Source organism: Macrobrachium rosenbergii, chromosome 3 (assembly GCF_040412425.1).
Source record: "Macrobrachium rosenbergii isolate ZJJX-2024 chromosome 3, ASM4041242v1, whole genome shotgun sequence".
Lineage (NCBI taxonomy): Eukaryota > Metazoa > Arthropoda > Malacostraca > Decapoda > Palaemonidae > Macrobrachium > Macrobrachium rosenbergii.
The window spans coordinates 51,879,053-51,899,460 of NC_089743.1; the positions used below are offsets into that span (position 1 = coordinate 51,879,053).

The window sequence follows — 20,408 nt, forward strand, 5'->3', positions numbered from 1 at the left end:
CTTCCAATAAGCTGTTAAACTAGTTTTCGACCTACAATCTTACAAAAACAAACTCAACAAGGCTATGAAGTAGAAGAGACAACGCCAGTTACATACACAAGAGAATATACTTGGCTAAAAAAAAAAAAAAAACACACACACACACACACACACACCCCGGAAATGGCTTAACCATTTCCACGAAGTTTCGTCATTCTAGAGGCTATGATTCTTGAAAGTGACAGTTTCACTAAGAACACCCAAAAGTTAAAAATTATCGTTTATATTAAACAAAGACTTGCATACTCTACGTGTGACTGCATTAATGAACATATTTCAGTTTGTAAAGCTAAAATGGCGAGATTTACAGTGAACCACTATACCATATACAAGATGCCTGGTGAAAAATATATTTAAGACTTAAAACACCTTCGGGGAGAAAGAACAAATACAGTAAGTCAGGACTTTATTTAAAACTTGAAAAATATTACAGTGGATACCAAACTTGAATTCGTCAAGAAGAGAGAAATGGGGGGGGGGAATTTAATTAGCATTTACGCAGTAACATGGGCATTTGCAAGCTTCCATAACAGGTTTCCGTCACTTGAGAGTAATAGGAAACCATATTTTAAAACAGCTTAAATCTCCACCGTAACCAGACATTCTTTACCCCTTGCTTACGTATGTCATGTTCAGATTTGACGACAAATGGATTGCTAAATTACTGCACTTGCTTGTTACCCTTTGCTTACGTACGTCACGTGAAGACTTGATTACGAATTAACTGTTGCAGTGCTGCACTTTTTAGAAACATTCAAGCAAAACAAAGATTTCGTTATTTAACAGTCTGTGGCATTTACCGAAAAATTTTAAGTGGCGATTTTGAAAATACGACTTTCTCCAAAAACTATCTGACAGAACTTATATCAGCGCCCGGAAAGTATTGACAAGGCATTATAAATAGCTGTCAGAAGAAATTTACATAAAAATAACTTATGAAAAACTTGCATGAAACTATAAGTATAGCGACTGACATGCTATGAAATGTATATTCAACGAATAGTTGGAAACTATAGTACACCAAATTGCAACAGGGTTAACAACTGACAGTTCGAAAAGAGGAGATGTAATGGTATAGCAAACGGTAAAGTTACACACAAATATTAGCAGAATATTTTATGCTGAAATAGATTAAATTAAAAGTCCATTAACGTTAGAGTCACACGTAGTAGTTTACAGTGCATACAATTGTATAAACATGCTATTTGGGAATAATTTATGGGCAGTGACCTTTGCCTCAGTTCTTGAAAATCGAGAAATTACAGTAAGAAATGGAACTTAATATGCCTTTTTTTAGACAGTTTCTTAATGACATGTACAAAATTACCTAAAGTTAAGGCTGATTCACATTATACCATCAAGCCACTGTTCCATCAGCCGTGCCTTGTACTCACACTATCCATCACAATCCCGTTCAGTTCGTGCCCAACCTCAGCAACCCTCAGATTTAGCGTTAAGAAACTTGCATAAGCCCAGTCACGTCACGTCAAAATATTCTTTCTAAGAAAACGGGTCGTGATGTGCTTCATGGTGACGTAACGTGATGGTATGAAGAAGTCCATTTGATTACTTGTATGAAATTCCCACGTACTTTGACGTGACGTGTCGGTGACGTGATATTATAATGTGAATCAGCCTTTATGCTCAATCTCATTTACGTCTTATGTCCATGTAACTATTAGTTTACAACTGCAAACTTTACTGAACAAATGTTAACTACCAAGCAATCCAGTCAAGCTTATAAATTATATGGTAGTATGTTTTGGGGTAAAAAACAATGGATGCGTTCGTTGCTGGTCTTTGATAACAATGCCATTCTAAAGCATTTGGAATTGTATTTAAAGAAGGTTTACATACATAGATGTGTGTGAAATGTGAATCTTAGTTTTAGCAGACTAAATTTTTCCATCGAACATGCATAGACATCAAAACTTTAAACTAAGTGCAACACACTAAGTGTAGAGACTACTTCGGATAATTTGGTTACTTCCTTAGTGCAAAAATATCACATTTACTTTACAACGCCCCTCCCTTTCCATACAACGAACTTCAAGGCCAGTCAATGGCGTGTTTTTCAATACCCAAACTTTTCTGTCTGGTAACGGGCTGACAACGCTAGTGGATTTATTTGTTGCTTTCTAAAAAGCACAAATTAATATAAACAATTTTTCCCATAAGAACTCTTCGTGGCATGTGGTTAAGTTGATATAATCTGCAACAGGTTTCCAAGTATACTTCGCTGGGAACTCTTCTTGGTACTTAATGCAACGTGATTCCTTGAATGTCCGGAGTAGGTTTTCAAGTTGATACTGTAGCTCGTTTGAATCCTGAAAAAAAAAAAAATTTTTTTAGTTATCAGTTAGCTTAACATTCTACATTGTCATCACATTTTACTGTGCATGCCATTAAAGGGACAGTCAAACAAAATATTTTGCAAAACAAAACCAAGTCAAGATGAGTTATTAACTGGACAGGCTTGTTTTATCCTCAGTACTGGCACATCTTCCTGGGCTTCTAAACACAGACTCCAAAACGTTAAACAAGATCAGTATGCAACTAAATTATTTCATATAGCACAAATGACAACCACTAGATTACAAATCGAATCAGCATTAAACCCCCATATATACAAACCCTCCAGTAACTTTAGAATTAATTCATTAACGAACATATACACAGCTATTTACTAACCTATCCTGTTTTAATCTAGTGACTAACATTTCCAAGCTTGTTCCACTCACTAACAGTCCAACATTACCCCAGTGACTGATCTATCCTATCCTGCCCTAAATCGATTCATTTACCTACCTTATGTTAGGCCACTAATCAACCAACTTTAATCCACATATTTCGCTACCCCTCATTACTCCACTGATTGACATTACCTGTAGTAATACATTTATCTACCAGCTTATGTCACACTTAATTCAATGACTAAACTAATCTGCCCTAGTCCATTGACTTGACTATCCCAATTCCTCAGTTCCTTAAAATAACTTATTCTAACTTAGCCTAACTAACAACCTTTCATAGCATAAAGCATTGAATATATTGTCCTACGTGACCCACTGATTTGCCTATCATCTTAACCCAGTGATAAACATAACACCACCGGGCAACCTAGCCTACCTAACCATAGATTGTTGAGAACTCTTGTTTACTATTTACATAATGTCTAATCAAGAAATGCAAGTATCAGCATTTGGTTCCTTGTTAAATGGTAAAACACTAACAGCGAAAATTTTCAGAAAAAAAGTAAGCATACAAACTTGATAAACATCAAAAGTACACAATAGTATTATACCAGAGACACATTTCAATACTGAGTTCAAAAATCAAGTTGCCAAAGAGACCAATGTCCATACAAACACATTTTTAGTACATTAAATGAACAAATTACTTAGACCGAAATCCTTTCAAATCATAATTTGATGAAAAATAAATTTCCATCAAATCAAGCCCTTGAAATTTATACTGACGCAATCTAAAAATATGTAAATTTCATCTGCAACTAGCCAGTTTTATCTCATACCACTGAGACCATAGCCTTAGTTAATCCACTGACTAGGCAGACAGTACCTGAATTCACTTCTACCAAGTCCAACCTTCAACCACCATTACAAATCCTACCCTAATTCACTCCATGAACTTGAAAAAACTTTCTTTCCACCAATTAAATAAACAGTTCACGGTAACCATTCAATTAGATTTTCTTTTTTTTTACGTAAACCAGCTTAACTACGAATTATCATTAAGTAGACTAATCAGTTTTGCTATAACTTAACCAAAATCATTAATCAGTTGGGTATTATAACAAGTCACTGATGTAACCATAAGTTAACTATTTTTTATCACTGAGTACCTAACATAATTAGCTGCGTAACTTATTTGGTAGAGTAACCAATTTTTATTTTAGGTTGTATGACCAATAATTACTTTAATAATTTGAATACCAATTTATTTAACTGAATAACCAATTTGTACTTTAATCAGTTTACTGATAAATTTAACTTTAAACATAGAATATACAACGATATGGCGTACTGGTACGTAACATCCTAGGGGTTTATATGTCAGGTTTGACTTAATGGGGACAAGGCGTGAAATGAGCTCTATACACTGTCTTGTGAATTATCTGCTTCAGCTCGTGTAAAGCCTAGATCGTCATTCATCCCCCCCCCCCTTTTTTTATGACTTTCTGGGCCTTCCTACAGGTCCTCGTCCGTCTATACTACGTGCTTTTAGACCAACTGTTCCTCATCCCTTCTCACGATGGGCCCAGATTACTTCAGTCTTGAGCTCAAACCATTTTTTACGAAATGAGAATAATGGGGTATAAAATTTCTGAATGAGCTTTAATTAAAATTCTGAACTAATACCTAATTCCCAAATAAAGCTGCAGGTATAGTGCTAGGTAACGACATATACAAAGTACAAAAATACTCATTTACAGATTAATAGTAAAAACAGCTTAGACTCCAAGCCTTTACCAATCAGACATCATGACTTAAAACACTCATTTACAGATCAATAGTAAAAATAGCTTAGACTCCAGGCCTTCACCAATCAGACATCGTGACTTACTCATTTACAGATCAATAGTAAAAATAGCTTAGACTCCAAGCCTTTACCAATCAGACATCGTGCCGTTAGCTAAAACTTCTAAATTATTAAACGATTTTCATCAATTGATATGTCAGCCTTACTTTGATCCACTATCCATTGCTCTCACAATCCAGTGACTTGTGTAGTCTACCTTTACCCATGGCTAACCAAATATTACCTTAATCCGTATCAAGAGCCAACATACCTCACATTATTTTTACATCACTTGACCAATAAAGACCATCATCCCTTGATCCGCTGACACACAGCAACCTCCTTAAGAGCCAAAAGCTACTTGTCGACCCCTAGAGTAAACTATTATCTTATCTCACTGACTTAGTTCACATGCATTACGAAATACCCTTAGAAATACTGTGCTGTTTTTCAAGTTTCTATTTAAACCTAATGTCAGCTTCTTAAGGACAGTTGTTAAGTTCTTAAAACTGATATTTCAGCTGCCTGTACTCCAATATATAAAATATTTATTATAAAGATAACTCCTGCCAGTGTCTACTTATCCTTTAGGTGTCGATTGCCAGTTACTCTTGCTATCCAATGATCTTGCATCATTGAGAGCTCAGTTGCATGACACGTTTACAATAAACTTAACAGCTTAAGAATATTGCCATGTAGGCAAATCAAACAGGAGTAGAACTTTGGTAACATAACAGTAAATCCAACCTTTCTAGTTGGAGATTAATTCAATAAAATCCTCAGTTTTAAAACCTCTGGTATTGAAGTGGCCGCCTCATCTTTGGGCACTTACACTTAACAGAAAAGTCCTGTTTGGTCTCAGTTTCTTTTAACAGATGCAGACACATTCGAATTGCATTTACAGACCAATTCCTTATTCCTATTTCAAATAAGAAACCTGGTTTTAGATTGATTGAATAAAGAATTTAGGCCAAAGGGCAAGCACTGGGACCTATGAGTCATTCGGCGCTGAAACGGAAATTGACAATAAAAGGTTTGAACGGTGTAACAGGAGGAAAACCTCGCAGCTGCACTATGAATCAATTGTTAGGAGAGGGTGGAAAGTGAGATGGAAGAGAATATGAGAGGTGCTACAGTAAAATGAACGAAAGGGGTTGCAGCTAAGGGCCGAAAGCACGCTGCAAAGAGCCTTAAGTAATGCATACTGTGCACCTGGCGCTACGAATTTAAAACCTTTCCATCGCTTCATTACCAGGTTAATACACATTAACCAAGAACATCCATCTAAATTACTGAAACTGAAAACCAACATTCTAAGCTTTATAGGTCCTTAAACCAAGACTGACTTCCGAACCTAGTCGTTTTGGCCGTAAGTTTAGGCCGTAGCATCAAAAACAACGTATTTACTGGTGCTTACGGTCTAAATGACTTACGGCCGAAACGACCCAAACTCCTGACTTACGCGTCTTTGAAACCTCATAATTTAAAGGAAAATAAATTACCTTAAGAGATCCAAGGCACTCGATCGCTCTTATTTTAGCTGCAGGTTCAAAGCCACACCTGTAAAAAATGAAAAGAATTAATTTATTTCATATATAAAACACTTATATTGCTGGCTACATTTAGTCTACAAAAATAAACATGAAAATCCTGATTTAGAATCTGCTGGATTTAAACTCTCATCAGAATTCAGCTGTCTTACCATATCCCAGTTCTTTGGTAACCTATCTTGCATTATCCCTGACTAAAGTTTGTCACTTGAAAAGTAATAAAAGTAATTTAATATATTGTTCTCTGCATGCTAAGAGTTACTGGCAGATGATCGAGAACCGCAACCGCCCCCGCCCTAGCAATTTGCTGAATCCCATGAATTAGACCACCTCCACATCATTCAAAACATTAAATTACTGCTAACTGTATTTACACACCTTGTGATTACTTTCCCTTGTGGCTTAGAGACACCAGCAGTTTTAAACATATATTAAAGGTAAAATTTCTTTAAAACAAAAATTATATTCTGGCTTTTTATTTTTGCAAGTCGAAACGTTATAACATCCTCTTGGTGCTCGTTGCCTTCATTAAAGAGTCCTGGGTTCGATCCCTATGTGAGAAATTTATATCCTCTTTAGATTTACCACGTTAGCGTTTTGAAAGTTTAAAACTTAAAAGTCGACTGAAATTCTGAATGACCAACACGTCATTCCCAATGGGAGCGTGTGTTACAATGATAGAGGACATTTTACCTGAGCTAAATCCACAAATCTGAAAATAATTTTTAGGTAATTGCTCTTAAAAGCTTACAGTCACTGCCTTATTACTGATTTAATTTTTATCATCAAGTTTAGCAAAAGGTAATTCTAAGTGCTAGCTCCGCGCCTGATTTTACCTCGGAAACTGGTTTTTTCTACACTTTTAGGGCTTCTGATACTGGCGATGAGTTCGTTGTCAGCCAACTGTTATTTGCCCCCAACTCCTCTCAACAGTAAAGGGGGACTGGGAAATCGGGGTTTTGGGTGGGGGATAACACAGAAATGGAGCGGACGTATTTACGTTGGGGAGGCGCCCTCTGGAGGGGAAAAACGAGAGGCAGCCATTCACCAACAGGAGGGAGTTAAATGCATTTCGCCGTGTTTAGTACTGGCATCGGGGGGATGGAATGTCCCTTCGCCGCGTTTAGTACTGGCCCGGGGAGGGACGGCGGGTACGCATACGTTAACAAGTTACTGCATTTACCGGACGGGACATGAACCGTTCCAAACAGACGTACCCATGCCCTGTCTTGTGAAGATCGCGTATGGAAACCCCTTGTTGGATGGACTTCAGGGGTTAATTACAGGTTAATTACATTCGTGCGACAAAAACTGAAGATAAATCCATTATTAGCAACCAAAACACTGTAGAAAAAGTCAAGTTAGAAGGAAATCGCCGCCGCGGAGCTACTAATGTACCTCAGCAAAATTATATAAAAAAAAAAAATTATCACCTAATGAGCTGTAAAAGACGTAAAAATTTACTAGAGAATTCTAAGTAATCAATCTGAATCAGATAATACTTCGTGAGCATATTCCTTTATTTACAAGCATTTATTAGTCAATGTATTTTCGAAAAACTGTCTATACTGGCTTGACTGCATTCGACTAGAATTCTATAAGCATCTAAATCTAATGATTATAGTTGTGAAGTAACTGGCTGAAAATTAATTATTACGTCACAAAAACAATAAAACACCAAATCGCTCATGCACAGCGCATGCGCTCGCCTATCGCTCCCCAAACTAAGTTCACGGACTCTGTGGAACACAGACAATACTGAAGTGAGAGGCAAGCTTTCATTATTACTGGAAAACGCGACTTGTATTAACTGCCCCTATGTTCTACATGAAAAAAAAACTATTACCATCATTTGACTATTGCAGTGATCGAATTCAGTGCTGGGAATGAAATTATGCATCACAGTATTAACGTCTTTATTAATATAAAAGTTTTGGAACTAGTGGTTGCTAGGATGGACTACAGTCATGTCGATACACCTTCCGCTGTTTCAATGCATTCGTGAACTAGTTGATAGGATGAGTTATTTCAAACAATCACACGTTCAGCCTGTCTAGTCCTGGCGTTAGCTGTATTTAAGTTACCCGCTCCTTTCTAAGCACCACGTTAGCATCATGGAAAAAGAAAAAGTCAATTTTGACTCTTGATGCCTGTGTGAACATAAAAGAGACAGACTACTAAATCTGGGATACAAATTTAAACCAAGGCCTCGCAAATAACCAATAAAAGTTCCGCAGCACTATCACGGGGGAGTCTTGTGACAAGATCAGGTGCAGTTATAGTTGCTACTTTTTTCCGTCCCCAATTTAATATACGTAAAATTGAATATGAATACTCATTCCACTACTATTAACAAGTACTTTAGTATCCTAGCCGAAAAAAACTTACGCTACACGATCTTTTAAATCCAGCAGCTCAAAAGTCAAGAGCCACCTGGGCATAATTTGATTTGTCAAAAAAAATTCATTTGCATTCGCTCCATATGGGACAGGTCATGTTTTAACCCTGGCAAACATGCATGTATCATCTCCAATTTTCTGCAGCATGCGAAAATTCTTTAAGATCATTTGAACATTATTATGAGTTATCAAATTACCATAACCACGCCGGCCTTTTGTTTTAAAGTACTGGAAGCCCACTCAATTCCCACCTGAGAAACTTTGAATTAAACATTTGTAAGAAAAAATTCTGCAAATTAAAGCATTTTTCCTATACCTGTTAGACGAGCCAAGTTTCTTTCTTTTCATGGGCATAAATTCGCTGCCGAAGTTTTCCCACGGCCAGCAATCTTCAGATTCAAACAAAATCTTTCCTTTGGATCACAAAGCAGCAGTTACAAAGCAGCGCGGAACCACTGACATCACAGACCAAACTGATGCATTTGGTACTGATTTGCAAAGTCAGTTTTGAGGTTTTTCCAGTAGTCTCTCCACTCGTTTTCAACCAATCACGAGCGTCCAAGTCATTCTGTTCTCACAAAGTCGGGGATAACGGCTCCTGATTGGCTAACGGAAAACACGGAGATCTCAACAAGCACAATTACACTGGCGGCAGTCATTACGTCAGGGCAATCGTCTATAACTATGCCTGAAGTGATTCAGCCTTTATTATGAAGTAGATAAATTGACGGCTCTGTTATGAGAATTAAACCACTAAAAACAGAACGATAATGAGATATGTTCTTTATAAATCATTTTGGTCAGTCCCTTACTGAATCAAGAAATCATTTTCTGACTCAATCTCAGGAAGGGAATAGTGTGGAAAAAAATTTAGTTTTCCACTTAACGGATTTGATGTTCAAAGAATTCTTCCCAGACTCCCTAAATGAAAAACTCTAAGATGTAGGAATCCTGCTCTAGCCAAAAACAAATAAGTAAATAAATACGTAAATAACGAAAAGTGTCACTTTTGGTACAGCCATTTAGTGAATAACAGTTGAAAAGACCGCTTACAGCTTTGCCCTAAGATTTGTGCTTTAATCAAGACCTTATCTTTAGGAACTCAAAAACCTCTTTTAGTAAGGGAAAAGGCAAATCGCAAAGCAGCTTCGATATCTTATTCAACGATAAAGTTGTATTAATAAACCTGGATATATCAGGACCTTAAGTAGGTGATCAGGCCTGTAGTTAACTTGTGGCAAGAATGATAAGAAGGAGTAACATATAAAAGGTTCCCTGTACCGACCAGTTTCTAATCAATTTCTTAGGTTTATGGGTAACTGGTATTTTTATAAAGAACATGAAATGCAGTCAAATGAGGAGAGAGAGAGAGATCATTAAGCAAGAACTTAAAGCCCCTCACAGCACCAATGAAGTGCAACCACCATTCTTTGTATACTGTAAGTAGGTAGCTCTCAGCACGATATAGTACACAGGATTACTGCAAAGCTGGAATTCGCATATCTAAAACACCCAATCCTTTTACCATTGTTTTTAAGTGTTTCAGTCAAACTAAAAAAAATCTAATGCATGTGCCTTACAAGGCCTTATAACAAAAATATACAATAAACAGTGCAAAAGAGAAAAACGCAATAGCTTCAATATTAATACTACTTGTGGTGTGGGCCAAGGCATACAGTCAATGGCGGCAATACATAGACCTAATATTACTGAGTACTAATCAATATATTACTCCAATATACTGTATAGTAGTATACATAGAAAAGGAAAAGGGGCAAAACATCTGGTGTGTCAATTATCCTTAAATGAGCAGACTAACCAGCACAATCTCTTAAACATATCTAAACGCCAAATGCCTTTCCCTTTACCTTTAACTTCTATACTGCCTTACACTGTCAAACTCGACAGATTTGCCACAGAATCGTTTTCCGTGGGTTTCGTTGTTGCCTGTGAAAGTGGACCATGAGTAACTGATCACCTGTTCTGATGAAGTTTCAAAGAAAAACACTTAATGTTACTTTTACAATAATATTTTATTCCGGATCTACACAAAAATTAGTTTCAGCATATTTAGTATGGCCTTCATTATTATTAGTACTTCTTCTGTAACTAATTCAGCCATAAATTTCTTTCTACCCCTCTCATCAGAGAACCTCATCTTGTCATCTTTTTACTGTCTATTTATTCCTTTCAATTTCCTTGGCAATCCTATCTTTTACTTCCTTTTTGAGATTTGCAGTTCCGTACTTCCTACACATACCTATCACCTACATGTATCTATCAAACTCTCCCCTGCAGTCTTCATAGAGTTTCCTTATTGGTTATCCTACCACCCCTTAAGTTTTCCAAGTCAGTTTGTCAAGTAATTCAGGTTCAAGAGGACATAATTTTTCTTCATATTCGATAAGAAGCAATTGTGAATACAATGAAAAGTATCACTGCAATGACTGCTTATACTATAGAAAATTACATCTGTTTTGAAAGTCTATACCTAGTCTACGAAGTGTGTCAATAGGGGAAACTGAATGAAATCAGTATAATTGAAAGTACACAGTCCCCGGTTATCAGCGATCCGGTTTTACAGCGCTTGTCTAGCGACGAAAATCGCCAATTTCCGCTTATCGGCGCCGATAATTGGGTATTGGAACAGATACATGCCTAACAGAGGCGCCAATAAGTGCCGAAAATCACAGAATTTCGGTTATCATCACACCGTCAGAACAGAACCCCCGCCAATAACCGGGGACTGCCTGTACCACGAAACACGTTGTAGCTTGTTTATCCTGCCATTCGCCTCAAGCTGTTTCATCAGTAGTTACTGGAGTCACTTTGGTGCAACAAACTGTTACCAATAAACAACTATGCAAAAAGCAATAAAAAAAGGCTTGCTGATTATGTGTAATTTGAAATACCCATGTCCTGAAATGGACCATTTTGGGGGACGTGCTTGACAGAAGGGCATCCAATCAAAAAATTCCTCTGGGAGGTTGAATTTGCATTATGCTTCTGAAATAAGAACTTCCCTTCACAAAATACATATGATAGAGAGAGAGAGAAAGAGAGAGAGGGAGAGGAAAATTTTTGGGAAACTGTTCAGACTAATTCAGATTGACGACCTCATATTTACTGATGTCTCTAAATTTTCACTTTATGGTTTTTCTCTTCCTCATTTCATTGCTGACTGTGAACATTGTCTCTGACATTAATTGTGTCAAAATTAAAGATTGTAACAAACTCAAAATTTAAAGAGGGAATGGAATGGGATATCAAATTTAGGCTAAAGGCCAAGTGCTGGGGTTTAAGAGGTCATGCAGTGTTGAAAGGAAATTGACAGTAAAAAGGTTGTGAAGGTGTAACATGACAAAAACCTCGAAGTTGCACTATGAAACAGTTGTTAGAAAAGGGTGGAAAGTAAGATAGACAAAAGAGAATACGAACAGAGGAACATAAAAGGAATGAAAGGGTGGCAGATAGGGGCTGAAGGGACGCTGCAAAGAACCTCAAGTAATGCCTACAGTGCTCCGTGTGAGGTGCACTGGGCGGTACTGCCCCTCTTTGGGGGTTCCAAAAAGGAGGAAGGTGTGAAGGTAAGGTTAAAAGTAAGATAAAAGCATCTAGGGGGAAATGGAGAGAGGTGGCAAGGTTAGTGTCTGACAAACATTTGCCAAATACTCTGAAAACAAATTTGTATAGTTCAGAAACATGGGCATTAAGAAGCAAGCCAAAACAAAAGCTGAAATAAATAGAAATGAGGATGTTGAGGTGGATTTTAAGGATCTTGCTGTGAGAGGATGGAAAATGAGGAAATAATGGGTAATGCCGAGGTGTTCAAGATTACTGATATGGTAAGAGTCAAGACAGATGGTATGACCATGTGGTAAGGATGAAAGAGGAAGAGGGAGTGAAGAGGGCTTGGATGAAACCTGTTAAGAGTATTAGGCCATGAGGGAGGCAAAGGATTAAATAGTGATGAAGTGAAGGAGAATTTGGAGAAGCAGGGTTTAGTGGAAGATACTTTCAATAAGAATACAGTAACTAGAGAAAACGCATCAAAGCAACTGACCCCTTTGCATAGGGGTAGTGGTAGGGATGAATGGGGGGTCAACTGGACTTTTTCTTCAAACTGAATAAAATGCAGTCTATTAAGAAGCTAATTGACAAATATACATGCAAAACCACAGCTATGCTTCATTCAGGCCACCGAGATCAATAAGAGTGCCAACATAAATCTGCATCCTAATACTGAAACAAACGACAAGCAATTAATTGATGCGGATGTATACATTCATAAGCAATATGTTATTTTAATATATTAGCCTACAGTACTGTTATATTTTAATTACATACCAACATTTTTCACAGTAATATTTGGAAGGATATGTTATTTGTACAGTCTCACTATTAATGTCTTTATCAACTTTTGTTGAGACCAATACAGTATGTATATCGTTGCACAAGCACTGTAATTGTAATATATACTGTAGTACACATTAAAAAATGCAAAGGCTATGCATACTTATATAAAAGACAACTACATTACCAACTTGCACAAAGAATTCACAAAATCAGCAAGCTATGCATGTACTTGTATAATTGAAGGAATGGAAAGTAAAATTTAGGCCAAAGGCCAAGCACTGGGACCTATGAGGTCATTCAGCTCTAAAAGGGAAATTGAGAGTAAAGAGTTTAAAAGGTGTAACTAGAGGAACACCTTGCAGTTACACTATGAAACAATATTGTTAGAAGAGGGTGTTAAGCATGATGGAAGAAAGAGAATATGAATAGCACTACAGTCAAAGGAATGAAAGTGGTTGTAGCTAGGGACCAAAGGGATACTATAAAGAACGTTAAGTAATGCCTACAGTGCACCAAGTGATGTGCACTGACGGAACTAACCCGCCCCCACAGGGTTTTATCAATGATGGGGGATGGGAAGGATTGAGGGATGGGATAGGACAGATTCAGGTGAAGTTAGATGGAATGCGTGGCACAAAAGTGGGGAGATGGTTCTTTGCAAATTTATTTAAAAGTTGAAAAGAAAACTTACTTTGTTTTCAAATTCCACTAGAAGATGGAGTTTTGAGCAGATGGGAATTTTTCATTTGCACAGAAAACCTTTCCATATAATAAGCATACCAAGATTAACCATATTGGGCTGCATGGAATCATGGATATATTCGTTATTTATAAAAGTTATTTAAATTTATGCGTGACTTATTTGTATAAGATATTTCCTGTGTTACCTCTTAAGATAGCATAACGGATCTTTTACAAAATTTTTTAATTTGGAAATTTTCCCTCAAGATGATTATTATTTTTTCTACTTTACTATGAAATATTAAAACAAAATGAGTGTATCCAGTAATACATTCCTAAGCTTTCTAAACAGCAAGAAAAATTTGTTGACTAGCTATACAAAAGTAGCCTAAGATAGGCTACTTTTATCTTTCTTGTATTTTGATGTTTTTAGCACACATTACACTGTGTTAGTTATGGAATTTCAAGTAAAGTAGTCTTATTCTACTTATGTACCATTTGGAAATGATAATCTGCAAGAACAAATTTATTAAAGATAAAACTTATCCTTATGAAAAGTGAAAAAAACATGCTACTAAGGTATTCTAAATCATTTACATGTTCCACTTATCTCCTACACCTGAAGTCTGGATAACAAGCATTTTACTGTCATCAAAATTTTTATTATTACATAAATGCCTGTCCAGATTACTGGTACTTCAAACTTTCTTTCTAATACAGTAGGTTAGTATGTGTAATCTATGGTTGTTGCAAATTCTATTTCTATTATGAAGAAAAGCATGTATTGGTGGAATGGCAAAATATCCATTTATTTTCCAAATCTTAACCATACTAGCTAAGTAGGGGTGCCACTGGAAATATGCAACACAAATTGCCTCCAGTTTGTGCTTTTTCCCTTTATTCTTTTCTAAATTTTGCAGAGCCCTTAATGTGTAATGCATGAAGTACTGTGCAATATATCTAGTTTTATGGCAACAGTGACCATTTAGTGCAATGTACCTTGAATCTTTTATAAGTTTTCTAGTTTTTTTATCAATTTAATTATTCTCATCTTCCTTCTTCCTGTTGAATGCTGATTTTTGGTACAGTAACAATAATTGGGCAGACCATCTGGGAACTTAATACTGGAAGGGGTGGTTAGCAGAGCAAGAGATAGACCTTTCTGCAACACTTGAAATAACCTTTGTGATGAATCAGTTTTGCTGCATTCTCTTATGAATTAATATAGGAATTACTCTTGCATATATAGCCCACTAAGTAGATTCTCTCAGCTGAAGATTTGTTGAACTCCCTCCTATTTTTGTGGATACTACACCTAGAAGCAGTGGCAGAGTTGTATGTAATTGGTCATTCTTTAACTTTGTTTTTGCGATGGATTCACGTTCTTTTGGCTGAAATCGGTCTTTTTGCAATTTGTGGGAACCCTGTCTTCTGGTACATTTACCAGATCCAATTCATCAGCTTTCCTTCACTGTCCACCCAGCTAACAGACATTCTGCTTCCATCAACAATGGTTCTGAAAGTAATGATGGTGGACTAAGTAGTATCTGGAAAGTAAGATCGAACAGTCAGTTAAAGTTTACTGGGTTTCTACAGTCAACTTCCATTGTCTTTATAGCTCTTTAGTGGAAAGATACTCAAAGGAGGAACAATACATATGCTTCATGTTCCTGGTGTACTAATGTCCAGGAAATAACAAGACAATTGAAAGTGGGCAGGCTGAGTGGGCTACAGAGTGACAATGATATACAACTGCCTTAGGTTTATGATACCATCAGTTGCTTTCACCTAGAAATGGCTGATTAAACACTGGATAAGAGTAAAAAAAACTTACTTCTTGTAATCCAAAGTTGGGAGATTTGCCACTAAAGAAATAAAATTTTAAAGTGAACATGCCGATAACAAATATTGTGATCACTAAGTAAATTAACCCATTGAATTCAATGGAAACATATACAGTACTTCATAATTCACTAAATAGGCTAGAAAAAGAATTTGCTATTGAATTATCACAGAATTTTAATAAGGACACTACACATGTTTGTTTTACACTAAACTTATCCATCATTGTCCAATAAAAGAATTTTTATTGGATAGTTTCTAAAGCAACACATTTAAAGATACAGTATAAATGGTTGTCCATTACTGCTATAATTACAGAAGATATGCTTGAATAAAAACACAAACAAATAACCAACCAAATGTTAAGTTTTTACTTAATCTAATACTGCCATTATTAATGTATTTTACTCTAAAAACTATGACACCATTTATCATATTCATCTCTAATAATGTAGCCTGGAAATCTTAGTGTATTCTGAAAGTAATGCCAAACTAAACAAATGCAATACTGTTATGCTTGCAGCATAACACTTCATCATAACAGATATAGTAATGCAACACATTTCATGCCTCAGGATTTTAAGTTTTCAGACCTTAAAATATGAACCAAAGCATTTTCTCCATTAGTTACACATTAGCTCCAAGCAGCTTTTCCTTAGTAATGACAACTGGTACATAATTTTTTTTTTTCTTTGTTCATCAAATTATACAGTTAAAGATTTATGTTTGTAAGTCACAAATTTTTTTTCAGGAGTAATCAAACCTTGGAAATATAAAACCATTATCAAAGATGCAGTCAACAAAATACCTTCTCAATGGCCCAGAGAAATCTCACACATTCAATTTTTTACTAAACCAAGAAGAGCATTGATTGCCTTTGCTACACCATCATGGATCTCGTGGAACTGTCCTTCATACATAAATGCTGGTGAGGTTACAACCTGGTTGGCTTCGTCTATGTGCACTTCATTCACAGCCTGATGAGAGAAAAATAAATTTAATTTCATTCAACTAAGCCCAAAACTATCATAATTAGGCTACATTTTTTTGCAATATACTGTATTAATAAATTTCAGAATATGGAGTTGCCACACCATTTAATTTTCTGAAATCTAAATAACATTCGAAAAGATTAAGCCTGTTTCCTCATCAATAAAAGTATACAATAATGTACACAAATCAGTAAATTACACATGAAGAACTTATTAACAGACATCCATGTATAAACATCATACTCCTCCATTCTTGAAGCTTTCTAGCCACTTTTAAAATAAAGAAACATAATTACACACCACCAACAACACTATTTTAAAGAAACTACTTCCCTGAAAAGAATATCTAGCCAAGAGATAGAGCAGCCCTATACCATTTGTACACCATATTCTTTGCAAATAAAGTACCTAACTTCTTTATCATTACCATTTTACATTCATTTTTTCATATATGGGGTTAGTTGTATGAATAATTCTCTCCCATGGAAATGGGCCATAAAAGAGGACTTGAACAAGATGTGAATTAATTATTACTATCTGTAAGTAGGTTAACCAAACTGATAAGTCATTTCCAGTTCATGTGGACCCCTCTTGGTGCAGCCACAATTGGGTGATTAGCATCATTTTCATTCATTTGGACATCCTGAGCTTGTCTAACACCTGTCTCCTAAGCTGAATGGAGGTATAAGCAAGGTTCAGTAGCATCTTTATAGGGAGGATTCTACCTATTCTTTTTCCTGGGGATCTAACATGGAATGGTTTGAACTTCATGCATGATACACTTTGGTGCTGCTGTTAGGTTGGTCCTGCTACTAGCGCAGCAGATAAAATAATTTTTTCACTAAAATACTTCAGTTAATGATACAATCATGAAATCTGGTGCACATTTTCTCCATAGGCCATTTTTTTAAATTACTGGGTGTCCACTAAAAAATCTAAAATGGCTGCCGTTTTTCATGATGGCCACTAGTCAAGGTTTTAACATGGGACTCATGTGCCTCTGGTCATGTTTTTATGCATTTGTTTTGGTTCTACACATTTTAGGCAGTCACCAAGCAAAAGTAAATTGTATTTCTGTTAAAGATTTCATGTAGCATATATAAAGAAGATGGCATCCAATATGGCAGCCAAAAACCTTAAATAATCGCATCTCAGGATTCAGTAGGTGTGCAAAAATATCTTCATGTTCAATATAATAGTTTGCAAGTCTATATATAATTTAGGTGGTGGTTTTATCTTGAGTTTTAGTTTAAGAGAGTGAATGTCAGTGCACAATCAGGGCACACTGGTGACCTCACTGCTGTGTAACTCAGCATGGGGTTCAGTGTTAGCTAATCTTGCTTTACTAACGCTGTTTGCTTTAGTGTAGTTTAATAGTTTAGTGTTCCAAATGCTGTCTATTAGCCCCATATCAATTATCTGGTAGAAAGTATATATATAGTTGGTAGATCTAGTTAGACAGCCACACCTGAATTGACAGGAGATGCCAGCACAGGAGAGCTGAGCTAAGGGTAAGTCGGGCTCTACATGGCTCATTCATGTACTTACCTGGATGGTGTACAAATCACACGGGACTTAAATGGCACTGGATGAATGATCGGGCTAGGTGTAGGGTGACCAAACCTAGTTGTATCCCTTACATCAATGTGCATATCAGATTAAGGTGGTAAGAGGAAAGCCCCTTGGCCTTAGTCAAGAGCTCATAACGGCAAGTGTAAATTCAAACACAGGCAAAAGGAAGACCGACTGGAGCAAATGTTGTCTTTGCCAGGACGATGAAATGAAAAACCCTTGGCCTCTGTCTCATAACCTGAACATGATGGGCCACTGTTCCATGTGCCACTGTTCCAGGAGATTTGTGAAATGCCGCTTAACTTTGACCCAGCAAGGCTGGATGAAGGCAGTGGCATAGAGGCAACGCTGCGACAAAACATGGCAAAATACCACAAAAGCTGTAGGGTTATGTTTAATAATGCAAAACTTGATTGTGTAAGAAAGCGAAGATCTACAGCTGAGGGTAGTGAACCACAAGAAAAGCATGCTAGACAGCGTCGAATGAGTAATGACATTGAAGCATGGATTTTTTGTGAAAATGTGGCACCTGTATCAGATCTTTGACAAGTAATGACCATGGATCTCAACAGGAGACTACATGAGTGCACTCACACACTTAATGATGGTATGTTATTGGCAAAACTAGGTGCAGATGATGCAATTGCACGCTGAAATACGATCTTGTATGTCTTACTGGCCTTTACAATAGGGAGAAGTCCCATCTTAGAAATCTTGAGAAAGAACAATGCCACAGTGAAGAACCAGATGTAAATCCACTGGTTCTATCAGAGCTGGTTAATTATATCATTGAAACCAGCTTGAGTTCAGGTGGTCCTGTCATATTTTCTCTTGCAGATATATCCCAATTATACCAGCAGTGCCTGGAACAACTGGGCACTGCCTCACCCACTGTAAGTACAACAAGATTAAAGGACAAATTTTAAAGATGCAGAAATCCCTGAATTAGAAAGTACAGAAAGGAAAAGGAAGAAGCCTTGCAGAAAGATGTAGCTTTAGCCCTATCTCAGGCATCTGACTTCAGAGAAACTTGTGATTGCTAAAGCAGAAAGATGTAGGCATATTTGGACCATCAGTCCATCACCTTTGGTGAAGGGCATGTTCAAAACTAGTATAGTATGGTCGAACATGGAGCAGATATAAAGTCACAGTTAAGGTTTGGCTCATCATAGTCAGACCTGGCTATTGCTCAGCTCCTCCAGTTAGTTACAACTGCTTCACAAAACAGAAGGATAGAGCAAGTGTACATCAATACTCAAAGGATAATGGAAACTCCTTTTCCAGTGTTCATGGGTATGGCTATCTATGCCAAAACCAGGAAGAGAAACCTGGCAGAAATGCTTCATGATCATGGCATGAGCATTTCCTATGACAGGGTGTTGGAGATATCAGCCAGACTCAGAAATGCCACTGTCACCAAGTATGTGGAAGAGGGTGTAGTCTGTCCACCTGTCTTGAGAAAGCGGTTGTTTACCACTGCGGTCATGGCCAACATCGATCACAACCCTTCAGCAACTACAGCTACCTCTTTTCATGGGACCATCATTTCAGTACTCCAGCACCCTGCCAAAGACAACCGGGGGTGAAGAGCATCAGCCAGTACAGTTTTGGGCCCGAGAGGGTAAAATCTGTACCTGAGCTACCTGACTCCTTCACAAATTTCCCCCTGCTTCCTTTAAGTCCAAAAATGCTACAGGCTGGGGCTTACATGCACAGCTTTGTGTAGCTGCAAATGTGAGGTGTAATCATAATGTGAGGAGTAACTACAATGTTGCAAATGATGCTTCAGAACATCTGAATGAGAACTTCGTCACACTAAAGGGTGACACCATGCATCTTTAAAATCTTGCATTCATTTCAAGCTTAAAAAAAAGACATTGAAACAGTGCTCAAACATAGATAAGATACTTTGTTATCATACTCCATTATAGTCCTGTGCTTGTATACTTTTCAGTAGCATTATGGGGTCCCTTTCCAAGATGTAATATTGATAACAGACCAATAGAAATACTAGAAACAGATTCCCTGGCCTCATTCACGTAAGCATACATGAAAATTTCATGTCTCTATCTTTCTTAGTTGCAGAGTTATCATGCAAAATGTTTCAAGGCGGCCATTTTGTATGCCATTTTTATCACAATCGTAAATATAGTAGTAGCAGCTCTCAGTGATATCTTCAATTAACTCTTCTTCCGAGGAAGACATTATCTGAATAATGATTGATGTATTTATTTCAACAATGATTTACTCAAAAGTGTCAGAAATCGAAACAACTAGTGGCCATCTTGAAATTTTGCATGGACACCCAGATTTTTCAAAAGAGGGAGTTAAAATGAGCACTTGTGCCAAATTTCATGCTTGTATCACAAACTGAAGTATTTTTCTACTTACCTGCTGCACTATACTGCTTCCCTATTTGGGTGGTGCTAGGTGATTTG

General features: G+C 36.9%; 1 protein-coding gene and 1 long non-coding RNA gene across 2 annotated transcripts in view; both read right to left on the reverse strand.

Annotated features, from left to right (window-relative positions):
• Positions 1-432: 432 nt before the first annotated feature.
• Positions 433-9,069, reverse strand: LOC136855633 (uncharacterized). Its single transcript, XR_010858090.1, has 3 exons — positions 8,844-9,069; positions 6,081-6,138; positions 433-2,366 (listed from the first exon to the last, which is right to left on the reverse strand). It is a non-coding gene; the product is annotated as an uncharacterized lncRNA (long non-coding RNA).
• A 6,496-nt stretch (positions 9,070-15,565) lies between these two features.
• Positions 15,566-20,408, reverse strand: part of LOC136855636 (glutamine amidotransferase-like class 1 domain-containing protein 3, mitochondrial) — a 54,563-nt gene continuing 49,720 nt past the window's right edge. The window contains exon 6 of the mRNA XM_067132821.1: positions 15,566-16,383. Within this exon, the coding sequence (XP_066988922.1) occupies positions 16,246-16,383 (138 nt within the window). The 3' untranslated portion in view covers positions 15,566-16,245. The remainder of the gene's footprint in view (positions 16,384-20,408) is intronic.